Source organism: Vulpes lagopus, chromosome 7 (assembly GCF_018345385.1).
Source record: "Vulpes lagopus strain Blue_001 chromosome 7, ASM1834538v1, whole genome shotgun sequence".
Taxonomy (NCBI): domain Eukaryota; kingdom Metazoa; phylum Chordata; class Mammalia; order Carnivora; family Canidae; genus Vulpes; species Vulpes lagopus.
The window spans coordinates 3,992,624-4,013,373 of record NC_054830.1 but is presented as its reverse complement, the minus strand read 5'-3'; the positions used below and the strand labels follow the sequence as shown (position 1 = coordinate 4,013,373).

Genomic DNA, 20,750 nt, shown 5'->3' with positions numbered 1-20,750 from the left:
AAATAAATAAATAAATAAATATTAAAAAAAAGAAATAGTACCCCATTTTACAGATGGAGAAACCAAGGCTCAGAGGGGGACAGCTTCTTGCCCAGGGTCATACAGCCAATGACGGTAGAGCCAGGGCCTGTGACTGACTCCAGAGCACTTCCACCTGCAGTGTCCCGGGTCCGGGGCACTGGGGACACAGTGGTGAGCAAGGTAGATTCAGTCTGGGGGATCTGGACCCTCCTGAGGCTCCCAGTCCAGTGGGGGAGACAGACACGTGACCAGGCATTAGAACTCAGCCTGCGTAGGACTGATGCCAACTAGAACCGTAATGGGGTTGAATGGGCAGAGAGGGACCCAGAGGACTCACCGGGCCCGGGCGTTGAAGGAGGCTTCCTGGAGGAGGGGGTGCTGAAGCATGTGGAGGGGCTTCCCAGGAGCAGGAGGAAAAGAGTGAGCCAGGCGGAGGAACAGCATGGAGGATGGCTCAGAAGAAAGAATGGGCTGTAGCCAAGAGCCCGGGCTCCGGCGTGGGAGTCCTGGTGTCCGATCCCAGCTGTCAGCCCCTTCCCTGGGCCTCGGGTTCCACTCCTCAGGGTGGCTGTGTGGATTCAGGAAAGTCCCACAGTGACACGCTTAGCTGAGGCTGGCATGTGGGGAGCCAGAGGGTGGGAGGGCGCCAGGAGAGCCGGGTGGCCCTGCACCCCTGGCCTGGGAGGACCCTGCCCGGGAAGGGGAGTCGCTACCAGGGGATGGGGGGGCAACAGGTAAAGGCATCCAGAGATGAAAGGAAATGGCAGAGTGTGGGTGAGCGTCTGCTTCCTGCCCCAGGCTGGCCCCTGGTGGGCCAGGACCCCCACCTTGCCCCCACTCACTCTCTAGCCCCCCTTTAGCGAGGCCACCTGCCGCGGGGCCTCAGTCCCAGGTGTTCCCTGCCCACATGCCACCCCAGTGACCACCATTAAAAATGAATAATGAGCCAGAGGGCCTGGACTGGGGGCTGAGAGGTCCCCGGGGCCCCCCCGCCCATCTGGCTCCCTCCCGCCCTCCACTCCAGCCCCTGGGAAACTCATCAGGAGTCACCTTGCTGAAAGGCCCTCTGAGCACCTTCTGTGGCTTAGTCACCCGCCCGCCCTCCCCAAGGAAGTCCCCCTTCCTTGCCAGGGAAAGTTGTCAGGTTCAGCAAACAAAAATGCAGATGGCCAGTTGAGTTCGAACCTTGGGTAAACCATGAAGCACGATTCAGTGTTTGTTAGCACGTGTCCCATCCAGTGTGGGGACACACTTCTCCGAAAACACGATCTATTGTTTATCCGAAGTTCAGATTCGGCTGGATGCTGTCTGGCGGCTGTTCCTAATCCCACCTGGACGGATCGTGGGCCTCAGTTGTCCTTTCTGTGTTACGGGTGAGTACCCAGGTGGTGATCAACACTGACCGGTCAGAGGGACCCTGCCCCTCAGAAAATGCTGGGGGGCTCCCATCAGGTGTATCCCCCCCAACTTGGAGCTCCGGGGTGGACCAGACTAGGGGCCCAGGTAGGATGGGAGAGGCTGAGGCCACAGCTGTCTGCCAACCGCAACGGTCGTGCTGAAATTGTGACTCCGGAGAAGAAAGCAGGGGCCCCGCGCCGCCTCCCCCAAGTATCCCCTGCATGAGGTCTGTTAGCTCCCTGACCCTCCGCACAGCCCCGATGGCGAGGGCACAGTCCCCAAATGCCACGTTTGAATCTCCGCTCTGCCCCTTGCGAGTTGTACAACCTAGAACCAAGTGTTCTTGCTCGGCCTCAGTCTCCTCGTCTGTGATATGGGGCTAACACTACTACTGAGAACAGTACCCAAGTCTCGAGGCCGTCGGGAGGCTTAGGTGCATTCATATATTCAAGGAGCTCGGCCTGGCACAAAGTTAGCCCTCACTTAAGCGATGGCCTATCCTGGCCTCTCTCCCGGCCCGGGAGGGAGGGACTGAGCGGGAATCAGAGGCTAATTTTAGCCCTGATGACACCCCTGGCCGCCTGCCTTGTCCAAACATCCTCAGCCAAGCGTGAGGTTCAAAGCACCCCCCCCCCCAACCTCTGACATCCAAGGAGCCTGTTTATTCATTCCTGTTGGCGAGGCATTCCTTGCCTGCCCGCGCCTGCCGCCCGGGGCCCCCTGTCGCCTGCCCTGTGTCACCCAGGGCAGCCACGTCTCACCTGTAGGCCACTCAGAGACAGGCACGGGCAGGGCGGTCAGGGTGGGGGCAAGGAAGAGGGTGGGCGAGCGTCCCTTCTGCCCCAGAGCCCGGAGTCCCCCCGAAGTCTTCATTAATCATTTCCCAAGTCGGATCCCAAGCTTCTGTCTGTGTTGAATCACAGATGCTGTAAATCATGCAGCACCTGCTCACCGAGCAGCGACAGGGTGTCAGGTCCTACTGGGATCCAGGCACCGTCCCACGGGGCGCCCAGCCTTGGGAGAAGGCAATGACAAGCCAGGAGACAGACTTTTCCAGCTGTGCTTAGTACTTTCACTCATTCATTCATTCATTCATTCAGGGCATGTTTATTCAGGCCCTCTTGTGTGTCCGGCAGGGTTCAAGGTGCTGGGGCTCAGCAGGAAACAAAGGGGCCCGGGATCCCTCATGGGGCTGACTTTCCGGTGGGAGAGAGGCAAGAGCAGATGAGGCCAATAAGTCGAACACGCGGTCTCGATGAATGGTAGTAGTGCTGTGGGCAGAAATAAAGCAGGGGGGTGGGGGGTACGGGCGGGGCGCAGGTAGACAACGAGTCAAGAGAGCGATACCTGAGGCAGCCATGTGGGTATCAGGGGGAGGGTGCCACGCCAAGGGAACAGTACATGTGCAAAGGTCCTGGGGTGTGAATAGTAGAGGCACGCGGGGAGACGGGGCCGGACCTGGGGGCTTTGCCCCTGAGACTGATGACAGCCACGGGAAGGTCTTGAGCAGAGGGCACATGAGATGGGCCCCCAAATTCCACCATCTGGCTCAACCCTTGTTCCCAGGCCAACCCCCAGTGCCCTCGGGGTTGAGGGCCGGGCAAGGGGCGGCAGCTGGGCCGGGAACCGAGTGGCTGCAGGTGGATTCCGACCGTGAAGGAGGACTTCCTGGGTAGGGGAGATCGCTGCTTGCCGGGGCGTGCGGGGGGGGGGGGGGGGGCGCAATCCTGGGCACATCTGCACGTGGCCTCTCCATCTGCTCCCTGCAGGCCCAGGCCCGGTGCCCAGGTCGCTGGCATTCCTGGCCCAGACTTTTGCCAGCGGAGGGACAGGTGTCAGAACTCTGGAAAACGTCCTCCAAAAACAAACCAACGAATTCTCTGCTTTTCTGTTTCCTTGTCCCAACAGATCTCGGAACCGCTCTCTGTCTTGCAAAACACCCCCATTGGCTTTCCTGATCCCAAAAGCGCCACACGCGCGCTCCACCAAAACCTGTCCCGGGTGAGAGGAGAAAGGGCCCTTTGTTCCCCGGCCCCTCGTCCCCCCTGGAACCTTCTGGCTCCCTGCGCCAGGCAGCGGCAGCGGCGCACCTCGGCACTGTGGTTTCTTCACGCAGAGTTTTGCAACAGCTTTTTTCCACTCGACAATAGAGGGCCCCACAGCTTTTATTTCCAGAAATTGGAAAATGAAGCGTGTCCGGCCCCCGCCGGCTCACCCACCTTGGGCTGAAATTTCAGCCACGTGAAGCGGCCGGGCTGGGGTGCCAGGGGGGCAGACCCCAACATGCCCGGGGCCAGGGCTGCCAGGTTCCCATCACCTGGCGCCTGCCCCTCCCTCCACGCAGCAGCCCCCAGCACCCTGATGATGGGCACGAAGAGGCTCTTAAAGATGACCTGGCAGGGGAAACTGAGGCCCAGCAAGGGGGGGTGGCCCAGGCCTGAGGGTGTCCAGCCCCTGCTCACAGTCCTGCCCCGCAGGGACCCTCCAGCGTTGCTGGGAGGATGATGGTGAGGCGCCGGGTCACCTGAAGAGGGCGCCAGCCCTGGCTTCCTTCTGCAGAGGAGGTGACCAGGACTGTGCGTGACAGGTACATAGGGAACTCACCTGACGGATGTCACACAGCTGTCAGAGCTCAAAGTCCGTTCTCCGAAGGCCTTTCGGTCAGGTTCCAGCCCAGCCTACCATCAGGGGCTGCAGGTGGATTCTGACTTTAAGAATTTTTATTTTATAAAAAAAAAAAAAAAAAAAAAGGGATCCCTGGGTGGCGCAGCGGTTTGGCGCCTGCCTTTGGCCCAGGGCGCGATCCTGGAGGCCCGGGATCGAATCCCACATCGGGCTCCCGGTGCATGGAGCCTGCTTCTCCCTCTGCCTGTGTCTCTGCCTCTCTCTCTCTCTCTGTGTGACTATCATAAATAAATAAATAAATAAATAAATTTAATAAATAAATAAATAAATAAATTTAAAAAAAAAAGAATTTTTATTTTAGGGCCGCCTGCCTCTTCTCCCTCTGCCTCTCTCTCTGTGTCTGTGTCTCTCATGAATAAATCAATAAAATCTTCAAAAAAATAATTTTTATTTTATGTATTTATTCATGAGAGACACAGAGACACAGGCAGAGGGAGAAGCAAGCTCCCTGCAGGAAGCCCGATGCGGGATTCGATCCCAGGACCCCGGGGTCACACCTGGGCCAAAGGCAGACGCTCAACCACTGAGCCATCCAGGCATCCTGGATTCTGACTTTAAATGAGGCCTTCCAGAACATTCTGGGGTCAGGGGAAATTGCTGTTCTCTGCAGAGAGCAAGAGCCCAGGGAGACTGAAGGGTCTTCTTGGTGGGGGGAGGAGATGGAGGAAGGTGAATTGCAGACACTCAGTGAGCCTCAGTTTCCCTGTCTGCACTGTGGACACTCGGTAATCCCTGCTATGCCTTCAACTGGGGGCCTAGGGGAGGACGGAGGCCCACCAGTGGGTGAGGGTGTGGGAGGCCTGGGGGACCCCTGCCAAGCCCGCCAGTAACCCCGGGGCTGAGCCAGCCGCACTGGGCCCATCGCTCACCTGCCACCCACATTACACACCTGGGGCCGCTCTCCCCCTGGCTGGCTGCAAGCCAGGGGTCCTGGGAGCCCAGGCCGGGGCGGCCTTGCAGGCTGGGGCAGGGCCAGTCCCGGGGTGGGGGGGAAGGTAAGGGTGGAGCTTAGGGACCCTTGGTCCCTAGGGCCACTGCCTCCCATTGAACATGATGTCTGAGAGCTGAACATTTCCCTCTTCCCGGAAGTTTCTCTGAGGCTCAGAGGGGAACCTTCCTTGGACCCCCAGCCACCTGGGCCAACATCGGGGGATGCTAGGGTGACCTCATCATGCCTGCACCCCCATCACCTTTTCACGTGCCTCAGATCACCCATGTGGTTCATTTCTTACCCCTCGCAGGCCAAGGGGCCCCCTGCCTGCCTCCTGAGCCGCCAGCCACCCTTGGCTCACAGCCCTGAGGCCCCAGGGGGAAAGAAATTTCCGGGAGGCTGGCATCTCCATCACTCACCCAGCCCAGGGAGCAAGGCACTGGGGGTCCGATGCAGGCAGAGACCCCAGGTAGGGCAATGAGGCCCTGCCTCATCCTGAACCCAGGGGAGGGGGTGCCCCCAATCTGGGCTCTGGGACCAGCTTCCTTCCAGGGAGGCCTGCCTGGCACTGGCTGGGCAAGCCTTGCCCAGAGAGGGTCAGGAAATCTCTCAGGTCACACAGCAAATTCAGGATAAGCACCGGGTCCCTCTGGCTTTAGGCAGGAGAGGTCCTCGGACCCCCAAAGCCCGGACCTTAGAGCTTGACTGCAGGTCCACTTGCACATCCTAAGGCCAGTAGGTTCCAATCCCAACCCCCCATCCCACTTGCCAGGTGTTTGAAGCAAACAATAAAAATAGCAATAGAGCCTGAAATAAAATTTTAGTAGTATGAGGCCATAACACTAAACGAAGGGAGGGGAGGCCCAATGGGTGAAGGCTCCCCGGGGCAGGTGGCATGTTGAGAAGGAAGAGAGAAAGGGAGGGGAGTGGAAGGTTCCAGGTGGAGGGAAGCAGCACGGAGGGCAGGAGGGAGGAGCCAGGGTGGGCCCTGGGCCGGATGTGCAAGCTGGCTGGGGGTGGGGGTGTTGAGCACTGTGCCAATCACGCAATGACCTGCCCCCCTGATACCCACGGGGGTCGTTGTTCTCAGTCCCTTCAAGTGGCGGATCGGGGTGGGGAGGGAGCGAGCAGAAGCAGAGTGACCAGGAGCCCTACTGAACCCATGAACCCCAATCACCAGCTTCCCCTTCCCTGTGGTTGGGGCAGCCTGACGTCAGGGGCTCAGCCTGGCTTCGGTCAGTGACCCCAGGAGCACCTCCAGCCTGCAGCCCTCGGACAGACAGCTTTGGGGGTACTGGTACAAGGGAAATCCGCGTCGGAGCCCCCCCAGCCTAGCGGCTCCTGCTTGAATCCCTGCCCCAGTCGTGACTCAGGGGGTTGGGGTACTGAGGTACTGTCGTGGGGTGGGGGGTGGGGCTCTGTGGACGGCACCACCTCTATCACCTGTCTGGCCACGGTGACAAGTGGATCCGAACCAGGGGGCCCAGAAGCAGGTTGGAGAGGAGCAACCCATTGGTTCATTGGTTCTTCAGCCCCCCCATCCGGCTGCAGTCCCAGCCCACCCAGAGCTTCAGGATGAAGCCTCTTGGAACCTTCCCGGCCCGGCCCAAGGGTCCTTCTGGGCTCCTCTGAGGCATCTCAAAGTGGTGACTTCTGCAGAAGAGCCATCCTGCTTGGATGCTCCCCTAGATGGGCTGCTCGCTCCCTCTGGAGACAGCAGCAGCGAGCACGGCCAGCGGCGCCCATACCTGCCCATGCATCCACTGCGGGAGAGAAGGGACCTGCTCTGGCCTTGTCCGAGGCTCAGCAGGGAACCTTCTGTGGACGCCAGCCGCCTGGGCCAACATCAGGGGACGTTAGGGTGACCCTGTCATGCCCAGGCGCTGGGCATTGAGAGTCCCAGGTCCCTCAGGGAGTGGAAGGCAGGACGGGGCTCCGACCCAACACACCTGAAGACACAGCCAGCCAAACTTTGATCACCCATGTGGAATAGGTAGAAACTTCTGGCCCCCCCACTAAACGCCTGCTTTGGGGTTTGTCGATTTGTTTGTTCGGCATTTTTTTGTTTGTTAAGATTTTATTTCTAAGTCCTCTCTGCCCCCAGTGTGGGGCTCGAACTCACAACCCCGAGATCACCGACGGAGCCAGCCAGGTCCTCCCCATGGGTCAAAATCCTTGACCCGCGACCTGATCTCTTATTCCCTCTTGCTCTTCCGCTTTCGCTTTCGTGTCCTGTGTCCTCGCAGGGCTGTGAGTGCAGCAGAAAAAGTGAGTGTGGTCCAAGCTCCCCGGGAGGTGGGGTGGGGACACTTCTCTGCACTGAACCAGGTGGACAAAAGGGGCAAGGGGCAAACAGTGTCTCCGGCAGAGCAGGCGCATCACCAGAGGCTCCTTAGTGTGCTTGGGAGTCCAGGTGACCTGCCGGAGGGAATCCCCTTTGGCCTGGTCTCCATTATCAGCAGGGTGGCTGTGGGAAGGCTCCAGTGTCGCCCTGGCCATGGGCCCGGTGACACTAAGATGGACAGCTCATGAGTTATAATTTAATAAGTCACCAGATAATCCCCCCCACACACAGCAGAGAGCGAGCCGCGAGCCAGGAGCAGATCTGGGGCAGCCTCCCATGCCCGGAGGTGCCCTGCCCTAGGAGACCGTCAGCCTCCCAGAACCTCCCAGAACCTCCAGTGGCCGGGACTGGCTACACGCTCAGATGCTGCAGCTCCGGGCAGCGTGAAGCAGCCTCCCGGAAGTGATGTCCTTCCCATCTGGGGACGGGGAAGGGTGACTCCCAGGAACTGGACTTCAGACTCTCAGCAGCCTGTACCAGCCTCCTCCTTCATGGTCTCCCTGCCTCTGCTCTGTCCCCAGGGGCCTGTCCCCTACATGGTGGCCTGAGAGAGTCTCAAAGCAGGAGTGGATGCCGTGACTGCTCTGTGGGAAGCCACATGTGGCTCCCTATCCGGCCACCGACTCCCTAATTATTAGTGCTGTTGAACATCTTTTTTGTGGTTATTTCCATATCTGTATATCTTCTTTGGAAAAATGTATATTCAAGTTCTTCACTCTTTTTTTTTTGAGTGGGCTTCAGACAGACAGATGTTCATTTTTTAATAAAGCTTTTTATTGGTCTGCCCGCCCCAGCACAGACCATAGTCAGGCCCCCCTCCTTGTGGCCTGGCCTCTGCTCCAGCTGTGACCTCAGCTCCAGCTCAGGAAGGCCCAGTCCTACTGAATTCCCCCATCCCTCCGTACCTTTGCTACCTCAGGGCCTTTGCACAGGTTGTTCACCTGCCCGGAAAGCCCTTCCCACCCTTTTGCAAAAGGAGTTCCTATGGCTTGAGCTCGCAGCTCACACAACCAGGAAGGCCAGACCAGGTCCCACCCTCCTCGCTCGTTAAAAAAGAAAATCTTCTGCTTACTTAGGAGTTCCGTGTGTTCTTTTTTTACCCACTTGCTTCCTGCAGTATCCCTGAGGCCCACCCAGCGCACAGCCTGTGGTCAAGAAATGTCTGTTGACTGACTATACACGAGAGTGGGATGTGGTGAAAGGGGAGGTTCGTAGCTGGAAATTGCTCGCCTCCCCCTTCCAAGGACCCCTGCCCACCCCTCGGCAGAACCCACTTCCAGAACCAGCGGCTTAGGTCACCCCTTCATGGATGGGTCAACAGTATGCCCACAGCCTCATAAGCCTTAGCGGCGGGAGGTGGGGGGTGGGGGGTCACTCTAGTCCCCCCCTTCCGGTACCACCCGTGATAGGACCATCGGGTCCCATGAAGTTAGGGTCTCACTCCTACTAGCCTGCCCTCTGCCCCCACCGCAGAAGCTGGCTGTAAGCCTAGGCGATCCCCTGTACTTTTTTTTTTTAAGATTTTATTTATTTATTTGAAAGAGAGAGAGAGGGGGGATCCCTGGGTGGCTCAGCGGTTTAGCGCCTGCCTTTGGCCCAGGGCGTGATCCTGGAGTCCAGGGATCGAGTCCCGCGTCGGGCTCCCTACATGGGGCCTGCTTCTCCCTCTGCCTGTGTCTCTGCCTCTCTCTCTCTCTCTCTCTCTCTGTCTCTCATTAATAAATAAATAAAATCTTTTAAAAAATTTTAAAGAGAGAGCCTGTGTGCACGGGGCCGGGGGGGGGCAGAGAGAAGCAGACTCCCCACTGAGCAGGGTGCCCCAGCGGGCCTCCATCCCAGGGCTTATGTTTATTAGATTATTAAAGGACCTGATAAACGACCCGAATCGATAGCGACACGGAGAGAGGCATGGGGCAGGGTACGGGCTTCCTCGCCTTTCCAGGCAAGTGAGTCCTGCCAGTCGCCAGCTGCTCACCAACCAGGGAGCTCCCAGGCCTGTCCTTCTGGGGGGTTCTGGAGGCTTCACACATAATGATGGCCTTACTCATCGGACGGGTGCTAATTCACCCTCCTGGCAACCAGCCCCAACTTGGGTAGGTCCAGACGTCACCTCCACTCACAAGACACCCATTTCACGGTTATGGCTCCCATGGCTGAAGGCTAAATCCATCCAAGAACTAGGTTTGGGTAATTTGGATGACCAGACACCCGGGCGCTTCTTATAAAGCCCTGTATCACAGAGGACACTGGGGGAGTCCCGCCGCTGGCTTTTCGGTGACGGCCGGGCTCCCGGGGCAGGGCACCTTGGGTCACCTGATGGCAGGCGTGGGGGTTGGACTGCACCTGAGCCGCCCCACCGCGGTAGCTCCATTTCCTTTTCCTCCCTGGTGTCTAATCCACACCCTGAGAAATCTGCTGCACCTCTGTGTTAAACCCCCTGGTCACCTGGCAGCTGCCCCTGCCCACCGCCGCCCCAGGTAAGGCCTCTTGGGAAGAACTCACCTCCCCCCCCAGAATGCAACAGAAGCCCCCCTGGGCGAGGCCTCGGGACTGTGCTCCTGGGGTCTTTCTAGGCCCAGGGGCCCCGAGGTGGAGTCGGGGGGAGTGGCAGGTTCCAATTAAGGGGCCAGACCACAGGTGTAGAGCCCCCAGGGGCCGGGACCCCATCGGCACCCCAGAGCCCTTGAGAGTTCTTGACCTTGGACTCTCTCCTGAATAAAGGGAGGTTTTGTGTTTGGTTTTGGTTTAGTTTCTTTCTTTCTCTGTTCCTTCCTTCCTTCCTTTCTTTCTTTTGTAAGATTTTTTTTTTTTTCTTTTGTAAGATTTTATTTATTTATTTGAGAGAGCGAGGAGGCAGAGGGAAAAGCAGGCTCCCCGCTGAGCAGGGAGCCCGATGCTGGATCCTGGGATCATGACCTGAGCCGAAGGCAGACGCTTTTTCACCGACTGAGCTACCCAGGTGCCCCAGTTTCTTTTGTTCTTTCTTTTTTTGTTTTGTTTTTTTCCTGATTTTTGGGGCATCCCAGCACAGCAGCATTTTTCATTCTATTTCTGAGAAAAATGTGTCTCAGGTTCAACTTGGCAGGGATTCCCCCATCCCCGGTAAATCTGTGGTTGCATTATTTTAAAATGTAGCATCCAGGGGATGCCTGGGTGGCTCAGTGGGTTAAGCTTCCAAATCTCCATGAATTCAAGGTCATGCACTGGGTGGGGGGCTGACTCTCCACTGCTCCCTCTGCCCTCCCAGTGCTCAGCGGCTCTCTCTCTCTCTCTCTCAAAAACTAAAAAAGTAAAGTAAATATAATAAAATGTAACCTTTCATGGGCCCTCCGGTGATTCAGTCAGTTAAGCACCTGCCTTCAGCTCAGGTCATGATCTCAGGGTCCTGGGTTCAAGGCCCGAGTCGGGCTCGGGCTCCCTGCTCAGCAGAGAGTCTGCTTCTCCCTCTCCCTCTGCCCCGTCCCCTTCCCACTCGTGTGTTCTCTCTCAAATAAGTAAATAAAATATTTTATAATAAATAAATATAAATAAATAAAATATAACATTTAAATTTTAAAATGTGTTATTGGGGCACGTGGCTGGCTCCAGGACAGGCAGGGTGGGAGGCGGTGAGGGGGACCCACGTTGGGTGTGGAGCCTACTTAAAAATAAATAAATAAATAAAATGTTGCATTATTTTAGAACTTGTGGCAAAATACATGTGACATACAATTTGCCCTTTTACCCATTATTTAGTGTACAATTCAGCGGTATTCAGTGCATTCTCGATGGGGGGCAGCCATCCCCACTGGTTCCGAAACTTCCTCATCACCCCACACGTGAGCTCTGGTCCCAATAGCAGAAACTTCCCATTCCCCGTCCACCCTCCCAGGCCCCTGATAATCTACCCCCCCCCCCCACCGCGGTAACATTTAAATGACCTCCCGTCCCTTTGAATTTACCTCTGCTAGATGTTTGGTGGAAGTGGACTCCAATAAGTCGGGTCCAACTGTCTTTTCCTCCTGCGCGCAGGCCCTCCAGGTTCCTCTTATTAGAGCCACTGTGAGGATGTCCTTCCTTCTAAAGCTCAGATTATTCCAGCATGTGGATGGACACCCTTCTGTTTATCCAGTCCCAACCTCAACGGGCATCTGGGCTGTTGCCAAATTTTGGCAGTTGAGAACTGTGCGATTATGAGAACAGCAGAGGTGTTTTGTGCAGAAGCGTACAAATATTTGAGCCCTTGCTTTCAGCTCCTTTGGGTGGAACTCGGGAAGTGGAATTGCTGGGGGCGATGGTAACTCTCAGTCCAGGATTCTTTCTTTAAAAAAAAAAAAAAGATTTATTTATGTATTTATTCGTGAGAGACACAGACACACACACAGAGAGAGAGAGAGAGAGAGAGAGAGGCAGAGACACAGGCAGAGGGAGAAGCAGGCTCCATGCAGGGAACCCAATGGGGGCCTCGATCCCAGGACCCCGGGATCACAGCCTGAACCCAAGGCAGATGCTCAGCCACTAACCCACTGACGCATCCAGGTGCCCCTACACTGTTCAGTTTTTAAATAACTGTTGAAATTAAATAATATTTATCTTTTCCAAAAAAAAAATATTTATCTTTTCCTCAGTTGCATTAGCCACATAACAAGTGTCACAACCATTGTGGGGCCACCATGCTTGTGTGCTTGGTTGCTTGCTCCCTCAAAAAAAAAAAAAAGAAGAAGAAGAAAAAGAAGAAGTATTGGTTTCTGGAAAACCTAGATCTACCCTGAGGCTCTGTGCTGATACGATGATTTTTTTTTTTTTAAGATTTATTTATTTATCCATGAGAGACACAGGCAGAGGGAGTAGCAGGCTCCATGCAGGGCGCCCGATTCGGGACTCCATGCAGGGACTTCCTGTGCTCTCCTCACAAAAGGGCCAGGCTCTCCTGCACCCCAGGCCTCTGCATGGGCTGTTCCCTTATGGGAACAACTTGTCCCTCAAGCTCTCCGGTACCTGGTGAGCACTTGCCTAACCTACAAGGCCCAAGACCACTGTAGCCTTCCCAGACAGAGACCTGGGTTCAAGCCTCCACTCCGGGGCAGTGGGGAAGAGTCTGGCAAAGGCTGGGAGGGGCAAGGGCAAGGGCAAGGTGGGACGTGAGAGCCCTGGGGGGCTTACTCCACCTCCCTGGGACCCCTCCCCGGATTCAGAGGCTGCAGAGCCTGGGCTCTGGGGCCAGACTCCACTGCTGGGATTCCAGCTATGCCTTGGTCTCCCACCGAGTCACCTGGCCTCAGGTGGCTCATCTGTAAACTTGCAAAGAGCAACAGTGCTCACCTCAGGACTCAAGAATGTCACTTGGGAAACCCAGGTTTGTGGGCAGGCGTGGGCTTCACGGTTCCTATCACTGATGCTGTCCCTGCTCCCCCCCACCCCACCCCCCAGCTGCACTGATCCATGGATCCACACAACCTGGCCAAGATCCGATGTCCCTGGCGCCACTATCTCTTCGGGGTGCTGTTCCAACTGCTTTTGGCTCTGTGTTTCTTCTCTTACATGCGTTGGTCCCAGGAAGAGCCCGTGTGGTCCTTCATGTCCAGGACCAACACAGCAGAGTCTCCCACCACGGCTCCCAACGGGTCGGCAGGCCCAGTGACCTCCCAAGGGGCACCCTGCCAAGCCACCGGTGGGTCCTCTGCCCGCGGGCCCCTGCTGCTCCTGCTGTGGACATGGCCATTCCACAACCCTGTGGCTCTGTCCCCCTGCTCAGATATGTGGCCGGGCACGACCGACTGCCGGCTGACTGCCAACCGCAGCGTGTACCCTGAGGCAGACGCAGTCCTGGTGCATCACCGAGAGGTCAGCTACAGGCCGAAGGAGCAGCTCCCGACGTCGCCCCGGCCACCTGGCCAGCGCTGGGTCTGGTTCAGCATGGAATCGCCCAGCCACTGCGCTCAGCTGAAGGCCTTGGATGGATATTTCAATCTCACCATGTCCTACCGCAGAGACTCGGACATCTTCACGCCCTACGGCTGGCTGGAGCCATGGCCGGGCCAGCCAGCCGCGCCCCCGGTCAACGTCTCGGCCAAGACAGAGCTGGTGGCCTGGGTGGTGTCCAACTGGAGGGAGGACTCGGTAAGGGTGCGGTACTACCACGGGCTGCAAGCTCACGTCCCAGTGGATGTGTACGGACAGCGCCACAAGCCTCTGCCGCAGAGGGACATGATGCAGACGCTGTCCCGATACAAGTTCTACCTGGCTTTCGAGAACTCCTTGCATCGCGACTACATCACGGAGAAGCTGTGGAGGAATGCCCTGGACGCCTGGGCCGTGCCCGTGGTGCTGGGCCCCAGCAGGAAGAGCTATGAACAATTCCTGCCTGCCGACGCCTTCATCCACGTCGACGACTTCCAGAGCCCCAAGGACCTGGCCCAGTATCTGCTGTCCCTGGACAAGGACGACGCCCGCTACCTCGCCTATTTCCGCTGGCGGGAGACACTGCGGCCTCGAACCTTCAGCTGGTCCCTGATGTTCTGCAAAGCCTGCTGGCGGCTGCAACAGGACTCCGCCTACCAGACGGTGCCCAGCATAGCTTCCTGGTTCACCTGACGGGCAGCTTGGGCCCGGGCTGCTCCGCACCACACCTGCTGGGCACCTCACCTGCCTGGGACTCATCCCCTGCGGGAGGGGCGTCTTCACCTCCTGGGAATGACACCTGCCAGGAATCCCACCTGCCTGGGACCTGGGTGGCTGGAGAGCTCACTGGCCTGGGACTTCAGCTACCACACTCTGAGCCAGGAGATGGGCTCCTTACCTGGATGGGGACCTTACCTGCTGGGGCCTCAATCCTGGGGGTCTCAGCTGCTGGGGACTTTGGCTGTCGGTGAGCACATGGCTGGGGATCGGCACCCAGACACCTAGCCTCACTGGGACTAGGGCTCCTCACCTGCGAGGAGCCCCACCAGCTGCGGTGCCCCTGCTACACACCTCGCCCACTAACGCCTCACCCCAGGCAACTGGCCGTGGGGTCCCGCTCCCCGGTGATGGGTCTGCTGGGTCTGGGAGTGGTCACCTTGCTGTTGTGGACTGCCCGGGGGGCACGCCGATGGGCAATACTGGCACCATTCTCCATATGGGAATGCTCTGGTAAACCCAGTGTCTTCTCCCTGATTCCAGAACAGCCGTTCTCACCCCAGGGTGACTCTGCCTTCCAGGGCGCCCTCGGCAAAGTGTTGGGAGGCTTGTGGTGGTCACAGCTGCACATGGCCTGATAGCACCCAGTGGGTGGGGGCCGGGGATGCCGATCCACAGCTCACAGGCCCCCCAGTGCCCCGACAACCAAGAGTGGCTTGGTTGCCAATGTCAAGAGGTGGAAAAACCCTGAGGTCAAGCCCCACAGTGGGGTGGGGGTGAAGACCAGGCAGTCTGGGTTCAGGGGGGCAGGCCCTGCCAGCAAAGGTGAGGGGGAAGACCGTGGGAGCCGTGAGAGTGTCTGACAAGTGGTGACCCATGAGTCTGCGAGTGAGACCACTGGCTCCAGTACCCCACGGGGTGCCGGCAAACACCTGACCCCTGTGATTTTGCCCACGAGAGCTGTGTCCCTTCTAGTGTGACGGTGAGTGACGACTCAGCATACGCATATGGACTGCATGAGCACATGTGATCCAATGGGCTCAGCCCCACGGAGCTCCACACTGTGCTGCCTGTGTGTGTGTGCGTGTGTGTGTGTTGTGCAAGGGAGTGCTGTGCACCACAGAGAATCCCAGGCCTGGGGTCCGTGGGGGCAGCTGAGTTCTGCTCCAATTCCCTGGTGGGCTGGGCCAGCGCCCTGTGGTTGGGCTGTTGGAACTGACTGGGAGACCAGGAGGCTGAGGTGCCAGGGGGCCTTGAGAGGGTGAGCACACAGCCGTCTCACACCCGCGTCCACACACACACACACACACACACTGGCCTCAGGGGCAGCCAACCTGCGTTCCAAGGTCACTTTCCCACTAGTGCATCAGGGGCTCAGTAACTTCCACCTCTGTGGCTCAGGATCATCTGGGATGGGGAAACTGAGGCTTGGCTTCTGCTCGAGCAGACGGGGACCCCGGCTTGTCTGCCACGGCTGGGCTGAGACAGCCCAAACAGAGGGGGCATCCACCACCCCAAAGCTCAGAGTCAGGAGACTGTGCAAGGCTGGGTGGGGAGCCCAGCCACCCTCAGCCCTGAACTGCCTTCCCAGCAGACCACCTATGGGCTGGGGCCTGGCTGCCAGGCCCTGCTCCCAGGAACCCCTGGAAGTCCTGCCTGTTACCTGCCTCGGGGTGTCAGCTGCAGCCGGGGACCGGGGTGGGGGGGAACTGGGGAGTGGCCTGCTGGGCTGGATCATCCTTCCCGGGGCAGCTTCTGCTTTGGGCCCTCAGGGTTGCCTATGGGGACCGGGTCTGGGAAGGGCCTGGTGCTGAGGAGGCGGCCCTGAGCTCAGTGTCAGGGAAGCAGGGGGGAGGTCATTCTAGGGGAACAGTGGGGAGGGAAGGGGCTGCTCCCTGGAGCCCCGGTGGGGGCGAGGGCAGAGGGGAAGAGCAGTGTGGGCTGCAGAGGGGCTTGTGCCCTCCAGGACCACTCTGACCCGCAGGAGCGGGGGCTCCCTGCCCACAGGTCTGCAGGGTGTCAGCCCCTGCCGCGCCCCTCCCGGGACCCACCCAGCCTCCCCTTGGTCTGGGAACCCAGCACCCCGCTGTGTCCCGGACCTGCCAAGCAGCAAGGTGACACCGCTTTTTCTGTCCTCCTCGCGGACGCGTCGTCAATCCCCCCGGAGCTGCGGCCTTGGCTTTTATGGGACCAGGACCTGGTCCCTGGGGACGGCTCCGCCCCAGCAGGCGCCGGTTTCGGCCTGGACGGGCCTGGCGGCCGCCCCAGACCTATCCCCACAGGGAGACGCGCAGCGCACATGTATTTTTAGCAAGTGAAAAGAGATAGTGGCTGTGAGTTCACGCCGGTGGGGGCGGATGGGGCCTGAGCACGCCCGTGGGGACGGAGGCCTGGTCCACCTGGACCTCTGACTCGTCATCGGCACCGGGTGCCCGTCCCATCCCGGGCCGCACCTTACGGGCGGGACCCGTCCCCTGTCCCCTGTCCCGGTGCAGCTGGTCCCCCCCCGCCACGCCCCGGGCCCCGGGACGCGGAATCACGAGCCAGGCTCCGTCTTCCACACTTTACTCGGTGCAGGTGCTGCAGACTCGCGAGGCCCCGGCGCCCCCGCCGCCCCCGCCGCGCACGCGCAGTCCCCCGCGGGGCTTGCCAGGCGGGACGCGGGGCGCCCTGGCCGCCGCCCGCCCGCCGCGGAGGTAGGGTCACACGCAGGCACACTCGCGCGCCGACAGCTCGTGCACCGTGTGGTAGCGGCTGTGCGCGTCCAGGAAGGACACCTCGTCCTCGTAGGCCGTCGGGCGGCAGCAGGGCTGCGCGCGCACCCGCTCCCGCCGCACGCGCCGCCGCTGGCGGAGCCGCCGCAGCCCCAGGTCGTAGACGCGCGCCGCCGCCTCGCAGGCGCCTGCGCAGTAGCGGAACAGCACCGTCTCGTCGGACGCGTAGCCCAGGCCCAGCTCGCTCACGCGCACCTCGAGCTCGCGCAGCCCGCACGGCCGACTCCCGGTCCGCGCGCGCCTCCGCCGGGGCCCCGCCCGCCGGCGCGGTCCTGCGGCCCCGCCGGCCCAGGGCGTCAGCTGGCGCAGCTCCACGGCGTCCGGGGCGCCCTGCAGCAGCGCTCGATCTGCGAGGACAGGGAGGGAAGGGGGTGGCTGGGGGCCGCCGGGTCCCCGACCGCAGGGCGCCCCCCCCTACAGCCCGCGCTGGGCCCGCTCGCTACCAGCAGCCCGCGCTGGACCCCGCCGACGGGGCCGCTCAGGGCCGGCGCCCCTCCCCGGGGCTCTGGCGCGCTTTGCACCTGCGCCACGGTGAGCCGAGCTGACCCTGGTGTCCCACTCCCTGTGGTCACCCCCTCCTCACTGTGACCTGTGCCTACGAAGCCTTGCACGGGGGGTTCTTCTCCGTTCACTGAGCTGCTCCCACCTCTTTGCAGAGAAGAGAGGGAAGACTCAGCTGGGGGGGTTGTGATCCCAATCCCTGTCCCTGCTTGGCCCCAGTGCCTCCCCCCACCCACCCCCCGTGCTGGGATGCCTCCCGAAACTGGTGTACCCTTTCGGACCGAATTCGGGAGCTACAGCCCATACTCCAAGCCGCTCACCCTTTGGCTGAGCTGTTGCAGTCTCTGGCTCACTATATGGGGGCCCCACCCCCAAACCCACGCAAGTCCCTCTTGCTGCACCGTGTGCAGGGATTCAGTTTCTCCAACCATAGCACCAAGTCGGGGGTTTGAGCAGGTCAGAACGTGCAGACGAGCCGCAGGCACTGAAGCCTGCATGTGAGGGTCCGGAGGGGTGGGGTCCTCGCTGAGGCAGCAGCCAATATCACCGTCCCCCCCCCCATAATACAGGACAGGTACCTGGGCATCCAATAGGGCAGAGACTTGCCCAAGGCCAAGCATTAGCAGGTGGCAGAGAGAGGGACGAGGCCAAACAGCCTTCTTCCCCATTCCAGCACGTGCCCAAGTTTGGCCCACGTCCAACCCTGTGCTCCCACGGTTGCCAGGAGGTGCCCGGAGTCACAGATTCCCAGGGCCCGGGAGCCTAAATTTATTTCCAGACAGCTGTGCTGCCCCCGTACTCTGCAGCCCTGGGACAAACGGGCAGATGTGGCAAATTCAGGGGCGCTAGGAGAGGAACTGCACTCAGGGGCTCCCAGCTGCTGAGCGGGTGGCAGGCATGCTTGCGGCTGGGAGAGGATCTTGAGTTGATCCCCCACGTCCCTAAGGTTGGCACCCCTGGCTCTCAAAGCAGAAAGCTCACATGAAGTCCCAAAGAGAGGGGACTGTGTGTGTGTGTGGGGGGGGGGGGTCTCATGAATCTGACAAACCTTGCTCTGAGCCTCGCTCTTCCACTTTAGGCCTGTATAAATTCAGGCATGTGATGGCCCTGCTCTGTGCCTCAGTTTACCTGTCTGCTCAAGGATTCTTGCAGAGTCCGATTTGGCTGAACTGGGTCAGGGGATGGCGGAGATCCACTGAGCAAGTCTCCAGTTCTTGAAGCCCAGGGGCCAGAGCTGGGTGGCCAAGCGGCCGCTCTGGGGTTAGGTTCAAGCCTGCCTCACCTTACCTAGGGTACCCTAACATCCCACCAGTAATGGCCTCACCCCTAAGGTATGCATCTACACAGTTATTCCAGGGGGCAGGGGCGGGGAGGGGGAGGCAGCCAGATACAGTACAGATGCCCAGCTGAATTTGAATTTCAGATAAACAGTGAATAATCTCTTAGTATATCTGTCCCTGCCTCCCTCCAGCAGGCCTGGCCACCTGCACAGGGTCTGGAGCACAAAGAGGAGATCAGCAGTAGCTCCCCCCACCCCCTCCCCATCCTGCGCTGCCACCCCCCGAGCCTGAAATTCCACCATCAGCGCTTTGGTCTCAGGCCCGCCCTTGAGACCCGGGGGGGGGGGGGGGGGGGGATCAGCGGCCACTCCTCCCCTTGGTTGGTAGGGCTGTGCCCAGGGACGGGATGCAGGGGGGCCAGCACCCGCCCATGGACCGAGACCCTTCCCGGTGCCTGAGTCCCGGAGGCGGTGCCCCCGGGTTCCACTCCCCGCACTGGGGTTTGGTGGCCCCACGCGGGGCTCCGGACCCGGGGTCCTGGACAGGGCTTCGGGGCCTGCAGGAGGAAGCGCGGGCGGAAGTGGAGCCCGTGCTCGAGGCCACCCTTGTCCATTGTGAGGACGAGAAAGGACTGTGTGGAGCGGCAGGGCGGGCGCCGACTCGCACGCGGGCCCCACGCACGCGCCGCGCCCTCACTTCAGGCTCCCGCGCGGACCGAGCGCGCGCGCCAGGTCCGGACCCCGCCCCGCCCCCAGGTGGGCGTGGCCTGAGCAGGGGCGGGGCCGGGCTGGGGGCGGGGCGGGGCGGCCTGGCCCCTGTGCGCCCGCACTTCCACGTGCGCGCCCCCGGCACCTCCCGCGGCGTCTCTCCCACCCTGGTGCGTGTCCCGGGCTCCGTGCGTCCCTGTCTCGGTCTCTCTCTGCATTTCTAGGTCTCTCGGGGTCTCCCCCACCCCGTCCCTGTCCACCCGCAGCGCGTTGGGCCTCGGGTCCTGCCTCCTCGTCCCCAGGCTCTGCGCTGCGCGGTGGAGGCCGCTGGGGTCTAATCTCCGGTGGCGCCCTGGCCCCGCAGCCCCGGAGCCTCGTTCCCGGTGACAGCGGAGCCCAGAGACCCAGCTCCCAGCACCCCGCCCCCCCCCGCCCGCCTTCCCCTGCCCACCCCCCCACCACCCCCGCCAGGCCGTTGCGCGGATTTGCGCCCTCCCTCCAGCCCGCTCCTCTCAGCCTGCTTGTGGCCCCTGCAGGAACTTCCACATCGGGCCGCCCCCCCGAGTCGGGGACCCGCTTACACTGGGCCAAGCGGGCGATCCGGGCGTCCAGGGTGCGAGGCGGCCGGCGCAGCGGGGCCAGCGCGGGTCCCAGGCGGTGGCTGAGGAGCAGGCCGTCGCGGCACATCCAGATGGAGAGCACCGAGCTGCAGAGTACCGAGGCCAAGGCTGCCGCCTTCCAGCGCTGCATCCTCGGCCTGCGGGCCCCGGGTGGTCAGCCACGCGGCCTCCGTCCGTCTGCCTGTAGGGAACGCACGCGAACAGGGCGCTGGGCCAGGCACCGGGGCACGGCGGGGCCCCTGATTTCCATCCACTTCTGCGTAATGATCAGTCACGACGTCCACACGATTCATCAAGAACCCGCTGCACAAGGTTGTGAAAAATGCTGCCCACGAAGAGGGCGGGTGCGGTGCGGGCGGTGCAGGGGGAGCACCCCCATGCGGGGTCCCACAGCGCTTCCCTGAATAGCCATGGAAGTTGAGACCCGAGCAAGGAGGAGGGCATCTCAGCCAGGCACAGGGCACTGGCATCGCTGCAGCGGAGAGCAGCCGGTGCAAGGGCCCGAGCCTGGACCAACGGGGGCCCATGCAGCCTGAGGCCGCGGTGGTGGAGCCCAGTAGGCTTGGGGGCAGCGTGGAGGGAGGTGTGGGCGCCCCAGCAGGGGGCACTGTGGGACCAGGGGGTGGAGCTGAGATGGTGCTTAGAGCACAGCTTGAGAGGCAGGAGCCCTGGGGTCGAGGGTGCCCCTTCCACGTTGGGGGCCTCGGGTGTGCAGCCCCGCCCCTCTCTGAGCAGGTAAAGTGACGCCCGCAAGCGGCCCCGGCACCCCGGCCTGTGCACTGTGCGGTCCTCCCAGCGGCACATCGCCCCTGCACCGCCTCGTCCCCTCTCCGCTCCCCTGCTCCGTCTCGCCTTGGACGGGGCGGGCGTCTCCCCCGAGGCCTCGCCCCCA

At 60.7% G+C, this 20,750-nt stretch overlaps 2 protein-coding genes across 2 annotated transcripts; one reads left to right on the top strand and one right to left on the bottom strand.

The window, feature by feature from the left end:
* Positions 1 to 12,800: 12,800 nt before the first annotated feature.
* LOC121495871 (3-galactosyl-N-acetylglucosaminide 4-alpha-L-fucosyltransferase FUT3-like) lies at positions 12,801 to 13,952 on the top strand. Its single transcript, XM_041763924.1, has one exon. The coding sequence runs from the start codon at positions 12,801 to 12,803 to the stop codon at positions 13,950 to 13,952; it is 1,152 nt and encodes a 383-aa protein (XP_041619858.1).
* Positions 13,953 to 16,635: 2,683 nt separating this feature from the next.
* Positions 16,636 to 20,094, bottom strand: LOC121495413 (neurturin). The gene is made up of 2 exons (XM_041762842.1): positions 19,820 to 20,094; positions 16,636 to 17,097 (listed from the first exon to the last, which is right to left on the bottom strand). The coding sequence occupies exons 1-2, from the start codon at positions 19,986 to 19,988 to the stop codon at positions 16,679 to 16,681; spliced, it is 588 nt and encodes a 195-aa protein (XP_041618776.1). The 5' UTR covers positions 19,989 to 20,094; the 3' UTR covers positions 16,636 to 16,678.
* Positions 20,095 to 20,750: the final 656 nt, after the last annotated feature.

What these genes read in the sequence shown, in the direction of transcription:
- LOC121495871 (XM_041763924.1), top strand. Translation starts at nt 12,801, where the DNA reads ATGGATCCACACAACCTGGCCAAGATCCGATGTCCCTGGCGCCACTAT.
- LOC121495413 (XM_041762842.1), bottom strand. Translation starts at nt 19,988, where the DNA reads ATGCAGCGCTGGAAGGCGGCAGCCTTGGCCTCGGTACTCTGCAGCTCG. An exon ending in GATCGCCCGCTTGGCCCAGT is followed by an intron (nt 17,098 to 19,819) that starts GTAAGCGGGTCC and finishes CTGTCCTCGCAG; the next exon opens with ATCGAGCGCTGCTGCAGGGC.